This window comes from Sorghum bicolor, chromosome 1, assembly GCF_000003195.3.
Source record: "Sorghum bicolor cultivar BTx623 chromosome 1, Sorghum_bicolor_NCBIv3, whole genome shotgun sequence".
NCBI lineage: Eukaryota > Viridiplantae > Streptophyta > Magnoliopsida > Poales > Poaceae > Sorghum > Sorghum bicolor.
The window spans coordinates 66,588,104-66,607,498 of NC_012870.2; the positions used below are offsets into that span (position 1 = coordinate 66,588,104).

Genomic DNA, 19,395 nt, shown 5'->3' on the forward strand with positions numbered 1-19,395 from the left:
CCGAGCTCTGGAAACCAACGGCAATTGCATAACAGGGTCCTATCTAGGTTTGTTGTCTATAGCATCGCACCATGATGTAATAAATGGTTAAGACAATTCTTGGATTTCATCTTTTTCACTTGAAAAAGAATCAACCTTGTATAGATGACATGCAGCAGGTCCTCTTGGGTGGCACCCAAAATCCGTCTACATCGGTCTACATCGGATAAATATTAGTATTCGTATTCAAATATAAATAGTGTCAGCTTTGTCCGATAGAATACGATTACATATCCACGTCGGACCATAACCACCGAATACGAGTTTGCACTCCGCAGCTGATACCGCGGCTACACCAAAAGAAAATCAAATTAGTCAGTCATACTTGTCATACACATGACGCCGTGGGCTACTAAGCTGTGCTTGCTGCTGATGCTTCTCTACAACTTTATGTTGCAATCTGTACTTCATCAGAAATCTGCAGTAAATAAATAAAACAGAGGGCCTAGTCAAGTGCCATGGTGAAGAGGTTCTCTTGTACCTGAGATTTAAATGTTTATTATACCAAAAGATTCTACTGGTCACAACTGTTCAGAACATCCCTTTCCAGTTCAAAAAAAGAACATCCTTTCCTTGTTTGCTGCCGGACCCCTTTCAACCAGCTTCTACCGGTCATACCACAGGTAGGATTCCTAAAATCATGGAGTTTCAAAGAGTATATTGCATGCATGCATGCATGCATCCATAGTCGTTTAAAGTTTCTATAAATGTTGAAATAAAACGACACTCATCAAGCAAAAAAATATGTACCAACTTTATACAAAAGATAAAGGAAACTTTTGCTCAAAAGTAGTACACAGAATCTTGTCCAGAGCAGCCATAATAGGCAACTCCTGATTGTTGGTACTCTTGCAGAATTCTTAAGTTCGACCAAACCAAATTTATTCACCCACTCCTTAAACAGGTCAGCCCATTTTTTATTAATATTACCATTACTTTTTTCTTTCGTATTGGAGACTATATTAAAATCACCACCAATAACAGTAGGTCCCTCCCAGTTATCTAGGAGGTCCTCCAACTCCTTAATGAAATCTAATTTCCCTTCTTCATAAGGTGACCCATAAACTACCACTAACCTCCAAACAAAATTGTCAATCTCATTCTTCATAGCAGCCACACTAAAAGATCCTATTTGACAAGATAAAACTTCAAATTTCTTAGTGCTAACACCAACTAGAATACCCCCAGTAGTGCCCACAGCTGGCAGATTTTGCCAAGTGAAATCTTTATGTATATAATTAAGAAAAGAATCAGAGAAACTTTCTTTTTTTGTTTCTTGGAAGCCAACAAAATCAAGTTTATTATCACAAACAAAATCAGTTATGCACTGTAAACGACCCTCTTTATTAAGGCCTCTCACATTCCAAAATGCTCCTATCATTTTTAACACTCTTCAAAAGATTAAGATCATTGCCTTTAGAGACAATTTGAACCCAAGATTGATCCTTCCTTTCTCTACCTTCTATAACAGGAGAGGTTGAATTAATTATCAAAGGAGGAAAGTCCTCCGACACTATATCAATATTCAAATTCCCAGGAGATTAACCTCAGGGTTGTCCTCCACAAAATTATTTAGATTATCCAGTTCCTTTTGTTTCAAACCATCAGTGGTATTATTTTTTTGAAGGATCATCCATTCCTAATTCAATGCCAACAGTGCAAGCTTTATCATTTAAAGAGGTATTGCTTGCAAAAGCAAAAGATGAGGAGTATTTACTACCTTTCTCCAAATTTCTAACTTTCTTCAGTTCCTGAGCTCTCTGCAGCACAGTCTTCCCATCATCAAGCACTCTCCTTGGTCTTGGGATTCTCTGAATAGGGCCCCTACCTTTCTCCAAATTTATAACTTTCTTCAGTTCCTGAGCTCTCTGCAGCTCAGTCTTCCCATCATCAAGCACTCTCCTTGGTCTTGGGATTCTCTGAATAGGGCCCCAACCAGTCTTCGTTTTTTGATTCTTTGCCACTACAACTTCCTTTTCTTCCAGTTCTTCAGCCTCACTACTGTGAATCAAACCAGCTTCATCCTTCATATCTATTTCATCTTTATTGTCAGATCCTACAGTTATTCAGGTGTATCATAGCAAGAGCCTATCAAGCATCACAAATTATATCGATGAAAACTTCATTTATGTTTGAGTGACTGCAGCAGCCGTGCACAAAATATTGAGATAGGCATAAAACTTGAATGGGTGAAAAGATTCAGTAGGCTGAGTCTATGAACTTATGTTCCCGATCAGCTCCTCTGTCACACAAAAAACTTACCTGTCCCCCTCTGTCATGCCAGTAGTGCCATGGACCATATCAATGCATACATGGGTTGTCAAGTCCGTTGGCCCAAGTCCAAGGCCAGAAAGACTCATGATTATAACACAAAGCAGCAACGTCAATACCTTTGAGGCGATGGAGAACAAGTGACGCCTCCTTAAGGCAAAAATAGCTTCCAAGTACATTGGTTCCGGCTTCCAGTTGCGCCTTCTGGGCCCATAGCCTCGGGGCTTCCTTTGCTTTCTCTTGAACCGGCCCGCTTCCGGCCTGTGAATTGGGAAAAAAATGTTAGGAGCATTGGGGATGCTGACATCAATTCATGAGTTAAAAGATTAAACCACCCAAGAAGAATTCGCAGTCCCTAGCTGATACTGCAGCTACACAAAAGAAAACTTAATTAGTAGAGATTGTCATGCTGTATACCATGTTGTGGACAGCTTGCCAAAGCCGGAGGTTGGAGCAGTAGGAGCTGCTGGTGGAGCCATAGCCATAGACGCTGGCCCTCCATCCCGGTCAAACCCTCCTGCAGCTAAAAAACATTGCTCGAGTTTACCTCAGGATGTTTTACGCAGTATTTAGAGTGACATCTAGCACCCTGTCCCAGCCTAATCAATGACTTCTTTCCAGATGATGAGATGCTGTATCTGAACATGAAAATACATAAACAAAAAACTAACAATTGGTCCCTTGTATGGTCCCTTGTACATGTAGGCACGTGCATAATATGGCTGGGAAAAAAGAGAGGTTTGGTATAACATGGGAACAAAGAAAAAAAAAGAGAATAGGATCTGGTGCATTGTTGTTCACCATCTTGTAATAGCAGCACTGCTGCATAGCTAACACAATCTGAGATAATAACCACGCAAATGAATTATTAGTACAAGGTCTCTGTTCTAGTAGATGAGATTAGAGGTGTCAGTTAAGCTAAAATATGACTTGAGCATACTGTTCTATTGGCCGTCTATTTCGTCAGGTAATGTTAGGACATTGATGAATGTTTTAGCAACTGCAGGTCAAGTGAAACATCAGAGGCCTACTATTTTTGTATGAAAATCAAAATAGCAAGGTAGTAGATGAGATTAGAGGTGTCAGTTAAGCTAAAATATGAGATCGACTTGAGCATACTGTTCTATTGGCCATCTATTTCGTCAGGTAATGTTAGGACATTGATGAATGTTTTAGCAACTGCAGGTCAAGTGAAACATCAGAGGCCTACTATTTTTGTATGAAAATCAAAATAGCAAGGCAGCTTGTCTATCCTAACAGACAAACATAACTCATCCGCCATTTGAGACGCATTTGCATTGCAAAACAGGATAGTTTTACATAGTTCAGGTCGCAAACCAAGTCCCTGCACTTAGTGTGGTAAATTGGCAGGATTTTACAAGCCGCTGAAGATCTAAGGGTGGCAGGCTGCACCAAAAACTCACCACCTACTGCTACTGAACCACATGTTAATAGCTATGAATATTAGCTGTTAATTGTAACTTCCTGTGTAACTTGTCCTCCAAAAAACCCCCCACTGTGTGCTTTTCAGCAAGGGAAAATATTTAAGAATAGCGGTTCTTTTAGAATGCATCAAAATTTGATGTTTTCCCAACCTTTTGCATGTGAGATGTTTGATAACATGTGATGCTTTCCCAGTGGTCCTGTTCTACATTTCTGTTGTGCTATGCAAATCTGCTCTTTGTCATTATTGTGCCCTGAAGTTTCTTCATATTTTGTTTTTCTGCATACAGTTGTGCATGCACTGTTATCTTATAGACTGCATGTCAAGGACCTCAGGTCCCCGAGTGGCAGGTCCCTGACTTCTCAACTCGTAGCTGCAGGTGGGTAATGGTGGCGCCAGGGTTCTCCCCTGGACGCCCAGCACAAGGTGAGATTGAAGACAACAGAGATGAGACTAGGGATAACTTGGTTCTTCTTGCTTGCCTCATACGATGGTTTGTCGATTACATAAATAGGAGCCAGGCTCCTTGATTCTACTGCCAGGCAATTACAGCCGGCTGCTACTTAATGCTAAAGGAGTCTGTCTCCTTGATACTAATGCCAGCCGTAATTAGTTGGCTGCTAAGCTCTTCCTCTTCTTTCTTGGTCCTCGTGAGGCCTTAAGCTTCAGCCGCCCTGTCCTCATTAAGCTGCTGCTGGCCATGCGCAGCACCTCGTGCTCGAGGTCGGCGGCTGTATTGTCGGCCCCACATCACATCTCTCCCTCCCTCGACGAGCAGCTCGTCCTCGAGCTGAAAGCTGGGGTAGCGATCTTGGAAGGAGTCGATGTCTTCCCATGTTGCAGAGGACACCGGTTCACCCTGCCAGTGGATGAGCACCTGACGGACTCCACGTGCAAGTCTGGTGCGGGAGGCGCGTTCGGGCACCGGCTGGGTGGCGCCATAGTGAACCAGAGGCAGAGGCGGTGGTGCTGCTGGTGGGACGCCCACGAACTTCTTGAGCAGACCGACATGGAAGACATTGTGAAGGCGGGCGCGTGGTATGCGACCTCGTTGATGACCTCCGCCACCTGATATGGCCCGTAGAAGCGCGGGCGCAGTTTGCCTTTGGTGACTTCGTTCAGCGAGGCAGGGGCACGATGTCGAAGGCGGAGCCATACCCAATCACCAGTGCTGAAGTGGACCTCCCGATGGTGCTGATCATAGCAGCGCTTGTACACCTGCTGCGCCTGCTCCAGCCTTGCGCGTGCATCAGCTATCAGTTCGTCGCGTTCAGCCATGGATTTAGCCACAGCTGCAACGCGCGACTCGCCCGGTTCGTAGGAGCGAATGGAGGGAGGCTCCCTGCCGTAAACGACCTGGAATGGTGTTATTTTCAGGGCGGTCTGGTAAGCTGTGTTGAAGATGAACTCAGCCCACGGCAAGCACTGCAGCCATTTTCGAGGCCTGTCCCCTGTCATGCAGCGTAGGTACATGATGATCACCTTGTTGGCTGCCTCTGTCTGACCATCTGATTGGGGGTGAAATGCAGTCGTCATATGGAGCTTAATCCCTGAGAGCCGCATCAGTTCCTTCCAAAATATGGAAGTGAAGACGGCGTCCCGATCTGAGACGATGGACTGGGGTAGTCCGTGCAGCCTGACAATGCCGGAGAAGAACGCTTGGGCTACTGATTCTGCTGAGTAAGGATGGGACAGCGGAATGAAATGGCAATATTTGCTGAACCTGTCAACGACGGTGAGGATCACGGACTTGCCACCCACTTTTGGCAGTGCCTCGATGAAGTCAATGCCTATGTCTGTCCAGATGGATGATGGCACAGGGAGGGGCAGGAGGAGGCCTGCTGGATGCAGATGCTCTGTCTTATACCTTTGGCACGTGACGCAGACACGTACGAAGTCCTGGACGGCCACTCGTAGGTTGGGTGAGTGGAAATCTCGCTGCAGCCGATGGAGTGTGCGCTGGACGCCCTCATGGCCATCCTCATGGACAGCGGTGAGAACCTCGTGGAGGAGCGGCGCGCTCGGAGGTAGGTAGAGGCGGCCGTTAAATGCCACCAGGTTGTCTGTGATGGCCCACGGTGGCCCACGACTGCCTGAGGTGATGTCTTCCTGTAGGGCAACCAAGGCTGGGTCCTGCTGATTGGCTTGGCGTAGGCGTGTGATGAGGTCGAACCTGGGCCCTGAAATGGCCAACACTGCTGCCTCCTCAGTGTCCCGGCGCGAGAGCGCGTCCGCCACTGTGTTGGTGTTGCCCGCTTTGTATTCCACTGTGAAGTCAAAACCCAATAGCTTACCCACCCAGTGATGTTGGGGGATGGTGGACAGCCTTTGATCCAGCAGAAACTTCAAACTGAAGTGGTCAGTTCGCACCAGGAAGGGTCTGCCCCATAGGTATGGCCGCCAGTGCCTGATGGCCAGCACAAGGCCGATCAGCTCGCGTTCATAGGCTGCTAGGGAGCGGTGTCGTGGTGCTGCCGGCCGGCTGAAGAAGGCCACCGGGTGCGGCCCTTGGAGCAGTACTGCACCGAAGCCATGAGTTGACGCGTCGCATTCCACGACAAATTTTTGGTTGAAGTCAGGGAGGGTCAGAACCGGTGCCGTGGTGACTGCAGCCTTGAGGGTGGAGAAGGCTGTCTCAGCTTCTGCTGACCACGAGAAGCCTTCTTTCTTGAGGAGGGCGGTGAGTGGAGCAGCGATCGCCCCGAAGTCCTTTACAAACTTGCGGTAGTATCCCGCCAAGCCGAGGAATCCGCGAATCGCCCGAGCTGAGCGTGGCTGTGGCCAGTCTGCCACTGCATGCACCTTCTCTGGGTCCATGGCCACTCCCTGGGCTGAGATGATGTGGCCCAGGTAGCCAATGGATGCAGCACCGAACTCGCACTTGGTACGCTTGACGAAGAGCCGATGTTGGTGGAGAGTGTTGAGGACAGCGCGCACGTGCTGGAGGTGCTCGGCGAGGGAGTGGCTGTAGATGAGGATGTCATCGAAGAAGACGAGGACGAAGCGGCGGAGGAATGGTCGGAGCACGTCGTTCATGAGGGCCTGGAACGTCGCTGGTGCATTGCAGAGGCCAAAAGGCATGACCAGAAACTCGTACAGCCCTTCGTGCATCCGGAACGCGGTCTTCTCGATGTCCTCCGGATGCATCCGGACCTGATGGTACCCGGAACGTAGGTCCAGCTTGGAGAAGAACCGGGCGCTGTGCAGCTCATCCAGGAGCTCGTCGACGACAGGGATGGGATGGGCGTCCTTGATGGTGATGGAGTTGAGTGCACGGTAGTCGACGCAGAACCTCCAAGACCCGTCCGCCTTCTTGACGAGCAGGACCGGCGAAGAGAACACCGAGTTGCTGCGCCGGATGAGACCTTGGCGCAGCATAGCGGAGCACTGGCGTTCCAGCTCGTCCTTGTGCGATGCCGGGTAGCGGTAGGGGCAGACCGCAACAGGCGCCGCTCCTGGCACCAGGTTGATGTGATGGTCTCGGGAACGCGGTGGTGGCATGCCTTCTGGTTCGGCGAAGACGGAGGCGAACTCGTCCAGGAGGGTCGGCATGAGGTCGTTGGAGTGGCACGCGTTGAGGCGTGGGCTCGTCGGTCCGGCCACGCCCTTCCAGCACACATGGTGGTCCTAGTGCTAGAAGGACATGGTCAGGGCGCTGAAGTCCCAAAGGATGGGCCCCAACGTGGCCAGCCACTGCGTTCCCAGCACAACGTCATAGCCGGCCAGCGGAAGGGCGAAGAAGTCGGTGGAGAAGTGGGTGCCCTCGATGGAGAAGGGGGCTGCGCGGTACACGCCTGGACACGGCACCCGTTCGCCATTGGCGACGGTGACCTTCATGCCACCGCGGAGCTAGAGGCGGAGGGTTGTGCGGGCGGCTGCTTCATCTGCCACGAAGTTGTGCGTTGACCCTGAATCGAGCAGGGCCAGCAGGGACGCGCCACCAAGGTTGATGCGCACCTGCATCGTGTCCCCCAGGCGGACACCTGCTATTGCGTGGAGCGAGATGAGTGGGGCGTCCGAGGCCTGTACAGGGGCGATTTCATCTGAGTCGTCCTCCTCTGCAATGTCCAGAAAAAACAGGCGTTGACAGACACGGTTATGGCCGCGAGAGTATTTCTCGTTGCAATTGAAACAGAGTCCTTGTCGGCGGCGATCGTCCATCTCGGCGTTGGACAGCCGGCGGACCTGTCGACCGTCGAAGGACGGGGTGATGTTGGGGGGGCGTTGCTGCTGCTGCGTCGGTGGAGCCGGAAGGGTCAACGTGGGGGAAGGCCCCGTCAGCAGACCGCGGCCGGCCAGGCGCGGTGCCGAGGCCGCGATGGGGGCGATGGCCGCGGCGGTCGCGGCGGCCGCGGCGCTCTGCTCGCGTAGCTCCAGTTTCCGGGCCAGGCTCATGGCCACGACGAGGTGCTGGGGATTATGCATCTCCACGTCATGGCTGAGCGGCGGCCCAAGCCCCGCCGTGAATGCTTGGACCCGCTAGGCTTCCTCCAGTGGACCGGCCCGGGGAAGCAGAGCCTCAAAGCGGGCCTGGTATTCCTCCACAGTCCCAGTGCGGCGGCAAGCCATGAGCTCGCCCATGGGATTGGACCGGAGAGGCGGCCCGAAGCGGAGATTGAGGAGTTCGGTGAAGCGCCGCCAGTTGGGGGTGCCCTCCGATTGCTGCACGAGGATATACCACATCTGCGCGATGTCTTCGAGATTATACGAAGCCATCCATACCTGCTCCTCCGGCGCGATGCGCTGCTGGACGAAGAATGCTTCACATCGATTGATGAAGGCCAGCGGATCGGACTTCCCGTCGAACTTGGGGAAGTCCATCTTCTGGAGTCGCGGCGGCCGGTCGCCGTGGTGTTCGCCGAAGCCGGACCCGCGCGAGCCTGACGAAGAAGATGGTGGCGGCTGGGCTTGCTGGATGGCCACGAGCTGCTGCTGCATCGCCGCCATGTTCTTGGTGAGGTCACCAATCATCTTGGCGAGGTCGGTGATGGAGGGCTCTGTCATGGTGGGCGGGGAGGATGCGGCAGAGTGGGTGGGTGAGGATGCTGGTGTGGCAGAGGATGCAGCAGAGGTGGTTTGGCAGCCGGAGGATCGACGGCCGTCTGATACCAAGTTGTCAAGGACCTCAGGTCCCCGAGTGGCAGGTCCCTGACTTCTCAACTCGTAGCTGCAGGTGGGTAATGGTGGCGCCAGGGTTCTCCCCTGGACGCCCAGCACAAGGTGAGATTGAAGACAGCAGAGATGAGACTAGGGATAACTTGGTTCTTGCTTGCCTCATACGATGGTTTGTCGATTACATAAATAGGAGCCAGGCTCCTTGATTCTACTGCCAGGCAATTACAGCCGGCTGCTACTTAATGCTAAAGGAGTCTGTCTCCTTGATACTAATGCCAGCCGTAATTAGTTGGCTGCTAAGCTCTTCCTCTTCTTTCTTGGTCCTCGTGAGGCCTTAAGCTTCAGCCACCCTGTCCTCATTAAGCTGCTGCAGGCCATGCACAGCACCTCGTGCTCGAGGTCGGCGGCTGTATTGTCGGCCCCACATCACACGGCACCCACTTGTGAATAATTTTTTTTTAGAAAAGGAGTTTCCCCTGCTTTTGTATTTCAAAAAGCAAACACAGCGTTTTAGTTCCTGCATACAGGCGCACCCGCCTTACAAAATAAACATGCCTAATGGCAAGCATTCAGATAACCCAAATAGTTTCTAACAGCTAGTAGCTCCTGTCCAGGGATATCAACTCCTTCATGCAGATCTGAAATTGCAGTGCTGGGAGCCAAAGGCTGAACATCCAATGGCCCAAACCTTGATGACAAACTACTCCCTAGGCTGTGCCACATCAGCTGAGGCGGTGATGATGCTTTTAGCTCCAGCTGGGCAACCATCCCCACTATACCTTCCCCCATCTCTTGTTTCATCATTGGCACCCACCTTCTTAACATCTTGGCAATCTTGAACAATACTATATCCGTGACTCCCATCCATTTGCGACCCCTAAAAACACAATTCGTATCGAAATTTCCAAATAGACCATATGACAGCAGAAGAAGATGCATTTGTAACTCCATGTCTCTTATTTGCTAAACAAAAACGAGCAACCAATTTTTTCTGATTGGCAATCCAGTTTTTGGAACTCAAGGAGCTCTTTCTTAGTCTTTTTTAAACTAGCATTAACACTAATAGCCCAACCTTTCATTTTTTTCCTTAGCAATCTAATCTTAAATTGCCATACATCTAACACATCAGTAAAAGCACAAGGGGTAGCCAAAGTTTTAGCAACCAACTCTTTGAAATCCGGTTGTTCTAACCACCATTTCTCAAATCTAAAGAGCCCAGGTTTCTTAACCTCCTTAATCCCCAAATTCAAAAGAAGTGGGACATGATCAGTTGCTCTAGCTCTAGTGGATACAAAAGATAAAGGAAACTTTTGCTCAAAAGTAGTACACAGAATCTTGTCCAGAGCAGCCATAATAGGCAACTCCTGATTGTTGGTCCAAGTGAAGACTCTTGCAGAATTCTTAAGTTCGACCAAACCAAATTTATTCACCCACTCCTTAAACAGGTCAGCCCATTTTTTATTAATATTACCATTACTTTTAGAGTGACATCTAGCACCCTGTCCCAGCCTAATCAATGACTTCTTTCCAGATGATGAGATGCTGTATCTGAACATGAAAATACATAAACAAAAAACTAATAACAATTGGTCCCTTGTATGGTCCCTTGTACATGTAGGCACGTGCATAATATGGCTGGGAAAAAAGAGAGGTTTGGTATAACATGGGAACAAAGAAAAAAAAAGAGAATAGGATCTGGTGCATTGTTGTTCACCATCTTGTAATAGCAGCACTGCTGCATAGCTAACACAATCTGAGATAATAACCACGCAAATGAATTATTAGTACAAGGTCTCTGTTCTAGTAGATGAGATTAGAGGTGTCAGTTAAGCTAAAATATGACTTGAGCATACTGTTCTATTGGCCGTCTATTTCGTCAGGTAATGTTAGGACATTGATGAATGTTTTAGCAACTGCAGGTCAAGTGAAACATCAGAGGCCTACTATTTTTGTATGAAAATCAAAATAGCAAGGTAGTAGATGAGATTAGAGGTGTCAGTTAAGCTAAAATATGAGATCGACTTGAGCATACTGTTCTATTGGCCATCTATTTCGTCAGGTAATGTTAGGACATTGATGAATGTTTTAGCAACTGCAGGTCAAGTGAAACATCAGAGGCCTACTATTTTTGTATGAAAATCAAAATAGCAAGGCAGCTTGTCTATCCTAACAGACAAACATAACTCATCCGCCATTTGAGACGCATTTGCATTGCAAAACAGGATAGTTTTACATAGTTCAGGTCGCAAACCAAGTCCCTGCACTTAGTGTGGTAAATTGGCAGGATTTTACAAGCCGCTGAAGATCTAAGGGTGGCAGGCTGCATCAAAAACTCACCACCTACTGCTACTGAACCACATGTTAATAGCTATGAATATTAGCTGTTAATTGTAACTTCCTGTGTAACTTGTCCTCCAAAAAACCCCCCACTGTGTGCTTTTCAGCAAGGGAAAATATTTAAAAATAGCGGTTCTTTTAGAATGCATCAAAATTTGATGTTTTCCCAACCTTTTGCATGTGAGATGTTTGATAACATGTGATGCTTTCCCAGTGGTCCTGTTCTACATTTCTGTTGTGCTATGCAAATCTGCTCTTTGTCATTATTGTGCCCTGAAGTTTCTTCATATTTTGTTTTTCTGCATACAGTTGTGCATGCACTGTTATCTTATAGACTGCACCCACTTGTGAATAATTTTTTTTTTAGAAAAGGAGTTTCCCCTGCTTTTGTATTTCAAAAAGCAAACACAGCGTTTTAGTTCCTGCATACAGGCGCACCCGCCTTACAAAATAAACATGCCTAATGGCAAGCATTCAGATAACCCAAATAGTTTATAACAGCTAGTAGCTCCTGTCTAGGGATATCAACTCCTTCATGCAGATCTGAAATTGCAGTGCTGGGAGCCAAAGGCTGAACATCCAATGGCCCAAACCTTGATGACAAACTACTCCCTAGGCTGTGCCACATCAGCTGAGGCGGTGATGATGCTTTTAGCTCCAGCTGGGCAACCATCCCCACTATACCTTCCCCCATCTCTTGTTTCATCATTGGCACCCACCTTCTTAACATCTTGGCAATCTTGAACAATACTATATCCGTGACTCCCATCCATTTGCGACCCCTAAAAACACAATTCGTGTCGAAATTTCCAAATAGACCATATGACAGCAGAAGAAGCTGCATTTGTAACTCCATGTCTCTTATTTGCTAAACAAAAATGAGCAACCAATTTTTTCTGATTGGCAATCCAGTTTTTGGAACTCAAGGAGCTCTTTCTTAGTCTTTTTTAAACTAGCATTAACACTAATAGCCCAACCTTTCATTTTTTTCCTTAGCAATCTAATCTTAAATTGCCATACATCTAACACATCAGTAAAAGCACAAGGGATAGCCAAAGTTTTAGCAACCAACTCTTTGAAATCAGGTTGTTCTAACCACCATTTCTCAAATCTAAAGAGCCCAGGTTTCTTGACCTCCTTAATCCCCAAATTCAAAAGAAGTGGGACATGATCAGTTGCTCTAGCTCTAGTGGATACAAAAGATAAAGGAAACTTTTGCTCAAAAGTAGTACACAGAATCTTATCCAGAGCAGCCATAATAGGCAACTCCTGATTGTTGGTCCAAGTGAAGACTCTTGCAGAATTCTTAAGTTCGACCAAACCAAATTTATTCACCCACTCCTTAAACAGGTCAGCCCATTTTTTATTAATATTACCATTACTTTTTTCTTTCGTATTGGAGACTATATTAAAATCACCACCAATAACAGTAGGTCCCTCCCAGTTATCTAGGTGGTCCTCCAACTCCTTAATGAAATCTAATTTCCCTTCTTCATAAGGTGAGCCATAAACTACCACTAACCTCCAAACAAAATTGTCAATCTCATTCTTCATAGCAGCCACACTAAAAGATCCTGTTTGACAAGATAAAACTTCAAATTTCTTAGTGCTAACACCAACTAGAATACCCCCAGTAGTGCCCACAGCTGGCAGATTTTGCCAAGTGAAATCTTTATGTATATAATTAAGAAAAGAATCAGAGAAACTTTCTTTTTTTGTTTCTTGGAAGCCAACAAAATCAAGTTTATTATCACAAACAAAATCAGTTATGCACTGTAAACGACCCTCTTTATTAAGGCCTCTCACATTCCAAAATGCTCCTATCATTTTTAACACTCTTCAAAAGATTAAGATCATTGCCTTTAGAGACAATTTGAACCCAAGATTGATCCTTACTTTCTCTACCTTTTATAACAGGAGAGGTTGAATTAATTATCAAAGGAGGAAAGTCCTCCGACACTATATCAATATTCAAATTCCCAGGAGATTAACCTCAGGGTTGTCCTCCACAAAATTATTTAGATTATCCAGTTCCTTTTGTTTCAAACCATCAGTGGTATTATTTTTTTGAAGGATCATCCATTCCTAATTCAATGCCAACAGTGCAAGCTTTATCATTTAAAGAGGTATTGCTTGCAAAAGCAAAAGATGAGGAGTATTTACTACCTTTCTCCAAATTTCTAACTTTCTTCAGTTCCTGAGCTCTCTGCAGCACAGTCTTCCCATCATCAAGCACTCTCCTTGGTCTTGGGATTCTCTGAATAGGGCCCCTACCTTTCTCCAAATTTATAACTTTCTTCAGTTCCTGAGCTCTCTGCAGCTCAGTCTTCCCATCATCAAGCACTCTCCTTGGTCTTGGGATTCTCTGAATAGGGCCCCAACTAGTCTTCGTTTTTTGATTCTTTGCCACTACAACTTCCTTCTCTTCCAGTTCTTCAGCCTCGCTACTGTGAATCAAACCAGCTTCATCCTTCATATCTATTTCATCTTTATTGTCAGATGCTTCCAACTCCATTCTCTTCAAGAGATTTGAACATTCCTCAGTAGCATTATCTCCGCTAGCAAACTTCCTGAATTCCTCCCATCTAGAATGCCTTGTATCTTCTTCAAGGATATGATATTTTCTACCAACTGGCTGACACTCTGCACTCTTTAACTGAGACTGCACAAGAGTAACTTCCACTGTACAAGAAACATCAATAGGTCAAGTGATGCTACCAAACACATTGACATAAAGTACTATGTTGTGAAAGATAAAGTTCGGGATCATATCATAAATCTTGAGCATATAAGTACAGAAAGAATGCTCGCGGATCCGCTCACAAAAGACTTACCACCCAACGTGTTCAGTTGAACACGTAGCTGGCATGGGTTTAAGGGAAAGCCTATGAGTCCCAAACATACGAAGGGCCCAAAGAGAATTTCATTTCATACAGAAAGGTGTATTGTAGCTGCTAGTCTAACGGCACTAATTGCTGTGACGATGAAACAGTTCTATGCAATGATTTATAATGGAATAGGTTAGAAACAAGAAAAATATACTCCCGCTCCGACCGACGGTCTAATCTATTTCCCGTTTTTGTTTTCATATTTGTAGTAGATCTTGTTTAGGGAATCACGATGTACATTTGTTCTTGATCAATGAATGAATATGGTCCCGATCTATGAATCCCGTGCATTACGAAACCTAACATAATGCTCTATAGTCTATTGCTCTGAAGACTGAACCTATGACCTGCTGTACTCATTGTTAGTTGTCACACAAGAAGCAAGGCCTGCAAGTAAACATTTGTGGAGCTGCTGCTAAAGATCGATCACTACTAATATTCCAAAAATGCCTGTGCAAACTGCAAACTGCAGCATTTCTTACATTTAGAAAGCTGCATCCTGTTTACGACACTGAAGCGTGTTGCCTACAGCGTGATGAGAATGGCTCAAAACAATATGTTGCTAAGATCCAGTAGATTATAGTGTTTGGCGATAAAAAAAACAATAAGTTTTTTATACCCTTTTATTGATTTCAAATTTTTTTTGGCTCCCATTGCAACGCACAGGCGTCTGCTAGTGGAATAAAGAAAACGTTAGAAGCATTGGTGACGCTGATTGGGCCACCCAAACAGAATTCGCAATCCCCAGCTGCAGTAGCTACACAAAAGAAAACTAAACTAGTAGTGGAGATTATCACGCTTATACCTTGATGTGGACAGTTTGGCGAGCTCGCCGTCGTCGAAGCCATTAGTGCTGGAGGGGCAGTGGAGCTGCCTAGCACAAAGCAGGCAATGGAAGACGAGTGCAGGAGCCACGCCTTCTTCACCTCCGGCAAAGGGTCGGTGACGACGCAGCCGACCACAGACAGACCAGGGCTAGGATCATCGATCTCGTCCGACTCCCTAGCCCCCCCTGTCTTGGCGCCAGCGTCGGCGTCGCCCACAGACAGCTTGGCAAGCCCACCATCGTCGGACAACCCAACCCCTGTCCTGGCGTCACCCACAGACATTGGCCCTCCATCCCGGGCAAATCCTCCTGCAGCTACACAAAAGAAAACAGAACAAGTTAGTCATACTTTGTCATTCACAGCACGTCACAATCGTAGGTATGGATTGCTCACCATTAGGTGTAGGATCAGAAAAGACAGGTGGCCATGGCATTTGCATAGGATAAGCAGACTGGCCATGGAACTCGAACTCCTCCTTCATGCTGCAGGTCTTCAGGTCGACAACAAAATGATGGTGCGTGGTTCTCGAGCACACAAGAACTATCCCATTACTGATCGCGCGGGGGCTATAGTACCCAACATGCTCACCAAGCACCTGATCCATTTTGATATCCTTCTTGAGATCCCAGTGCAACTTCTCCTCGTCCAGCTGCCACACTCTAAGTCTATGGTTTACGCAGCCAACAGCTTCGACAAAACAACACACATTGTCCTCTATCTCCCCTATAACGAAGTTTTGGTGATTTGGAAGGGGAAGAACGGAAAACTGCATGTTGCTTGTGTCCAGCAAGAGTGCTGCCAACGCCAGACCCCTGTATTTGCAAAATATCCGGTGTCCGGCTTGCATCACCTCTTTTGGCGTCCCCTCAATGTTGCTTTTGAGAGTCTCCCAGGGGTGATCCTGCCAGCTCTTCCTTCTGGAGTCGTACTCGACAGCGCGAGCCTGCCGGTTGCGGCCCTCGCGACGGTGCTGCAAGCAGACCACTCGGAACGACGCCGCCGCTTTGTCATGGCCTTGCAGCAAGCACGCTTTCAAACAATGGTGGACGACACCAGGCGGAAAGGGTAGCAGGATGCTCTCGCGGGCCAACGGGCTGCGCACCTCCAGAGCCTCGTCGCCTCTGGTGAGCAGGAGGCGGCTGTTGTGGCAGTCGAGGAGGCGGCAATCCGGATGCACCCCAAGACGGCCGAGGATGAATTCGGCATCGTCTACGGCGTCGTGGAGGCGATGATCCTGATACCTGCGGATCTCTCCGAAGTCGAAGGCCCTGAGTGCGGCACTCTTGATGTTGCCGGCGTCGTCGTCGCCCAAGCGGATCGAATCCGGCATGAGGAACGAGGGGGGGCCGGCGAACTGGCGCGGGACGTAGAGGCCCAGGAAGGTCGAGGACTTGTGGCGCTTGCGGTAGCGGGCGAGGAACGAGGGGGTGGCGATGGCGCCGCGCCAGCTCCTCGAGGCGGCCGCGGCGTGGACGAGGTCGGCCGGCGTCGAGACGCGGAGCAGGACCTCGGTGAGCATCTCAACAGGGAGGGAGTCGATGGTGGTGGCGCTCGTGAGCTCCGCCGCCATCCTGGTGAGAGCGGTCGCGGCGGGACGCGGAATCCCACCGCGCTGTGTCCGGCCTGCTGCCTTTTCCCCAATGCGAGAACACGGACAGGCCCTCAGCGGCGTGCGGCGGGAGGTAGCATGGCGCGGCGGGCGTGGAAGAGGATGAGCTGGGGCAGCGGGTGGAGTGAACTGCGGCGTGGATTGTGGAGAAGGGACGGAGATGAGCCGGGCAGGGGCAGCGGGCGGAGTGAAGTGTGGACTGTGGAGAAGGGGAGGGACGGAGGTGAAAGCCGGGCAGCAGCAGGCTTCGGAAATGACATTTTACCCGAGGGGGCCCGGAGCGAAAAGCCGCCGTGCTCCCGACTCCCGAGGCCAGCGAGCGGTGGCTGCCGCTTGTGGCCGTTGTGGTGTAAACATGGCAACGGGCAAATGCCCGCCGATACCAAACCTTGTCGAAATTCGATTTTCTGTCACATTAAATTTTGTTGCACATATATAAAACACTAAATATAGAAGAAAACAAAAACCAATTATACAGTTTGTCTGTAATTTACTAGACGAATCTTTTAAACCTAGTTAGTTTATGATTGGACAATATTTATCACAAACAAACGAAAATGATACGGTACCAAAACTTTTCGGAACTAAACAAAACCCTAGTGTGGCAGTAGTAGGCCGTGTTGAGCTTGAGGCGGCTGCTTCTTGTCACCCGTGCAGCCGCGCTGCTCGTAGCCGTCCACCAGGTCCCCGTCCGCGCGCTGGTACTGGCTCCCTGGTTCCTGGTGTGGCGAGTGGATCAGGATTCAGTGACTTTGCTTCATGAAGTCATGGTGTAACTTTCCATCCATCTCACACCTCCGTTCAAGATCCAACGACTCCAAAGCAATTTTTTAGAGAATGCTGGCGGCGGGAGCGCTCAGCTTGAGGCGGGAGTTTCCCTCGCGCGCTGGCCGTCCCACGCGCCGCTTCACTTTCCTGGCCGCGCGGTGCGCCGTCGGTCCTGCGGGGCGCGCGGTCCGCGCCCGCGCTGCCTCAGCTGCCTGGCCGCGCGACGCGGCGGCTGTCTCGCGCGCCGCCTCGTCTGCTGGCCGTGAACTGCAGTCTGCATTGGTTTGAAAAGAGCACGCGTTCCTGCCAAACCTGAGTGTGTCTGCATTGGTTTTTCTTATATTTATTTATAGTTGATGATATCTAGTAAATGTAAAAAGCTTCCTGCGGCAGCTAGTTATAGCAGTGGGCAAATTAGTTTCTAACCCTCATATTTCTACAAGCTAGGAGAGATTCCCGATAAAAAAGGAAATCATTGTTATGAAGCTGGAGGCTCTTTTTTTAAACTGGTTTATAAAAGGAATAGAGATGCTGATGTTTCTTCTGATTTTCTCTTGTTTGTAGTGCTTTCTTTGAACAATAATATTTTTTGCAACATTCGTGTCATCTTCCTTGAACTTGAAGGCCACTTGGTAATCTCGCTATTCACGTACGAATAGTGCTTCGTTACAAATTACAAGGTGGTGGAAAGCATCGATATAGTGAGGAGTACATGTATGAAGTATGACTTTAATGCCCGGGAAAGCACGAGATTGAAGCGAACTGATTGGTTAGATTCCTTGTAGGACATATTTAGCCGGGTTTAAGTCCTCGACACATGTGCATCAGTGCATGTGCTCGACATTAAGCTTTTAGTATGCGTGCGTAATTCTCAAAAAAAGAAAAAAAAAATCCCATGACCCCTCGGTAGCCAATACATGTAACACGTTATGGAGATTGGAGATACCCATTGATTCGGCTAGATTCTCAGATTCAAGAAGTCCGATTTTTTAGCACGGAACGTGTAGTCCCTCTCCATCTAACGAACAAAATTCAATCCTGCTCCAACTGTTTTGTAGTACCATTTTAGCTAACCGAGCAATCTGAACATGCCTGAAAGTTCAGTTTTCGTGTGGTATATCATATCAGTAACGGTTTCTGTGTCGGGCACTGGGCACGGCGAGCTGGCGGCCATCGCGGGCACGGCATGCGGCGAGTGTGCAAGGCCGTCGTGGTCTCGTGGACATGGGATGCGGCGAGTGCACGCTGCCATCATGATGGAGGGCGGCGTGGTGAACCTGCACGGCCGGCGCTGTGTGCGTGCACGGAGGGCGCCGTGGCGAGCGGCCGGCCGGCGTGGGCACACGGCATGGCGAGCGGGTGGCCGTCGCGGACACGGGATGCGGCGAGCGTGCGCGGCTGCTGTGAAGGTCTGCACAGCGAGTGGGGCGGCCGGCGCCGCGACAAGCGAACAGCGGAACGGGCTGCGCTCGCGCCACTGGCACTCAGGCGACAAGCAACGGACCGCAGCGTACGTGGACCAAGCCTACTCGTTGAATGCTGGCTCGGGTCTTGGGCCAGCAGGAGACTAGGAGAGGCCGCGCCCGGGACATGCTGCAGACTGCAGTTCACGGCCAGCAGACGAGGCGGCGCGCGAGACAGCCGCCGCGTCGCGCGGCCAGGCAGCTGAGGCAGCGCGGGCGCGGACCGCGCGCCCCGCAGGACCGACGGCGCACCGCGCGGCCAGGAAAGTGAAGCGGCGCGTGGGACGGCCAGCGCGCGAGGGAAACTCCCGCCTCAAGCTGAGCGCTCCCGCCGCCAGCATTCCCTAAAAAATTGCTTTGGAGTCGTTGGATCTTGAACGGAGGTGTGAGATGGATGGAAAGTTACACCGTGACTTCATGAAGCAAAGTCACTGAATCCTGGTGGCCACCCTGTGCTCTCCGTTTCCTTTTTTTTTGGTATTATTTATTACGCAAAGCTTGTGCTACTCCCTGCATCCAATCGCCATTTCAAAGGGGTTGTGGAGAGGGTGCGGCGGGTAGAACATTTTCTTTTGTCCGTCAGCCAATACCCGTCAGGTTTAGGGACGTACCCACATCCGTACCCACGGACAGA

General features: G+C 48.9%; 1 protein-coding gene across 7 annotated transcripts; it reads right to left on the bottom strand.

Annotated features, from left to right (window-relative positions):
• Positions 188–16,869, bottom strand: LOC8083655. Of its 7 annotated transcripts, XR_002454254.1 has the most exons (7): positions 15,315–16,869; positions 14,900–15,235; positions 13,373–13,888; positions 2,728–2,833; positions 1,760–2,571; positions 545–671; positions 188–457 (listed from the first exon to the last, which is right to left on the bottom strand). XR_002454254.1 is itself a non-coding variant. In XM_021463278.1 (6 exons), the coding sequence occupies exons 1-6, from the start codon at positions 16,489–16,491 to the stop codon at positions 2,066–2,068; spliced, it is 2,283 nt and encodes a 760-aa protein (XP_021318953.1). In that variant the 5' UTR covers positions 16,492–16,868; the 3' UTR covers positions 1,522–2,065. The 7 variants fall into 7 exon arrangements, 3 of the variants coding, with proteins under 3 accessions (XP_021318953.1, XP_021318948.1, XP_021318939.1); XR_002454258.1 differs by lacking the exon at positions 545–671; XM_021463278.1 differs by lacking the exons at positions 188–457; positions 545–671 and having other exon boundaries at positions 1,522–2,071; positions 2,430–2,571; positions 15,315–16,868.

Bases quoted from the DNA above. Each gene is read 5' to 3' on its own strand.
- LOC8083655 (XM_021463264.1), bottom strand. From the start codon at position 16,491: ATGGCGGCGGAGCTCACGAGCGCCACCACCATCGACTCCCTCCCTGTT. The intron at 15,236-15,314 runs GTGAGCAATCCA...TCTTTTGTGTAG, and splicing joins TTCTGATCCTACACCTAATG to CTGCAGGAGGATTTGCCCGG. The intron at 2,572-2,727 runs GTATACAGCATG...CCCAATTCACAG, and splicing joins GGCAAGCTGTCCACAACATG to GCCGGAAGCGGGCCGGTTCA.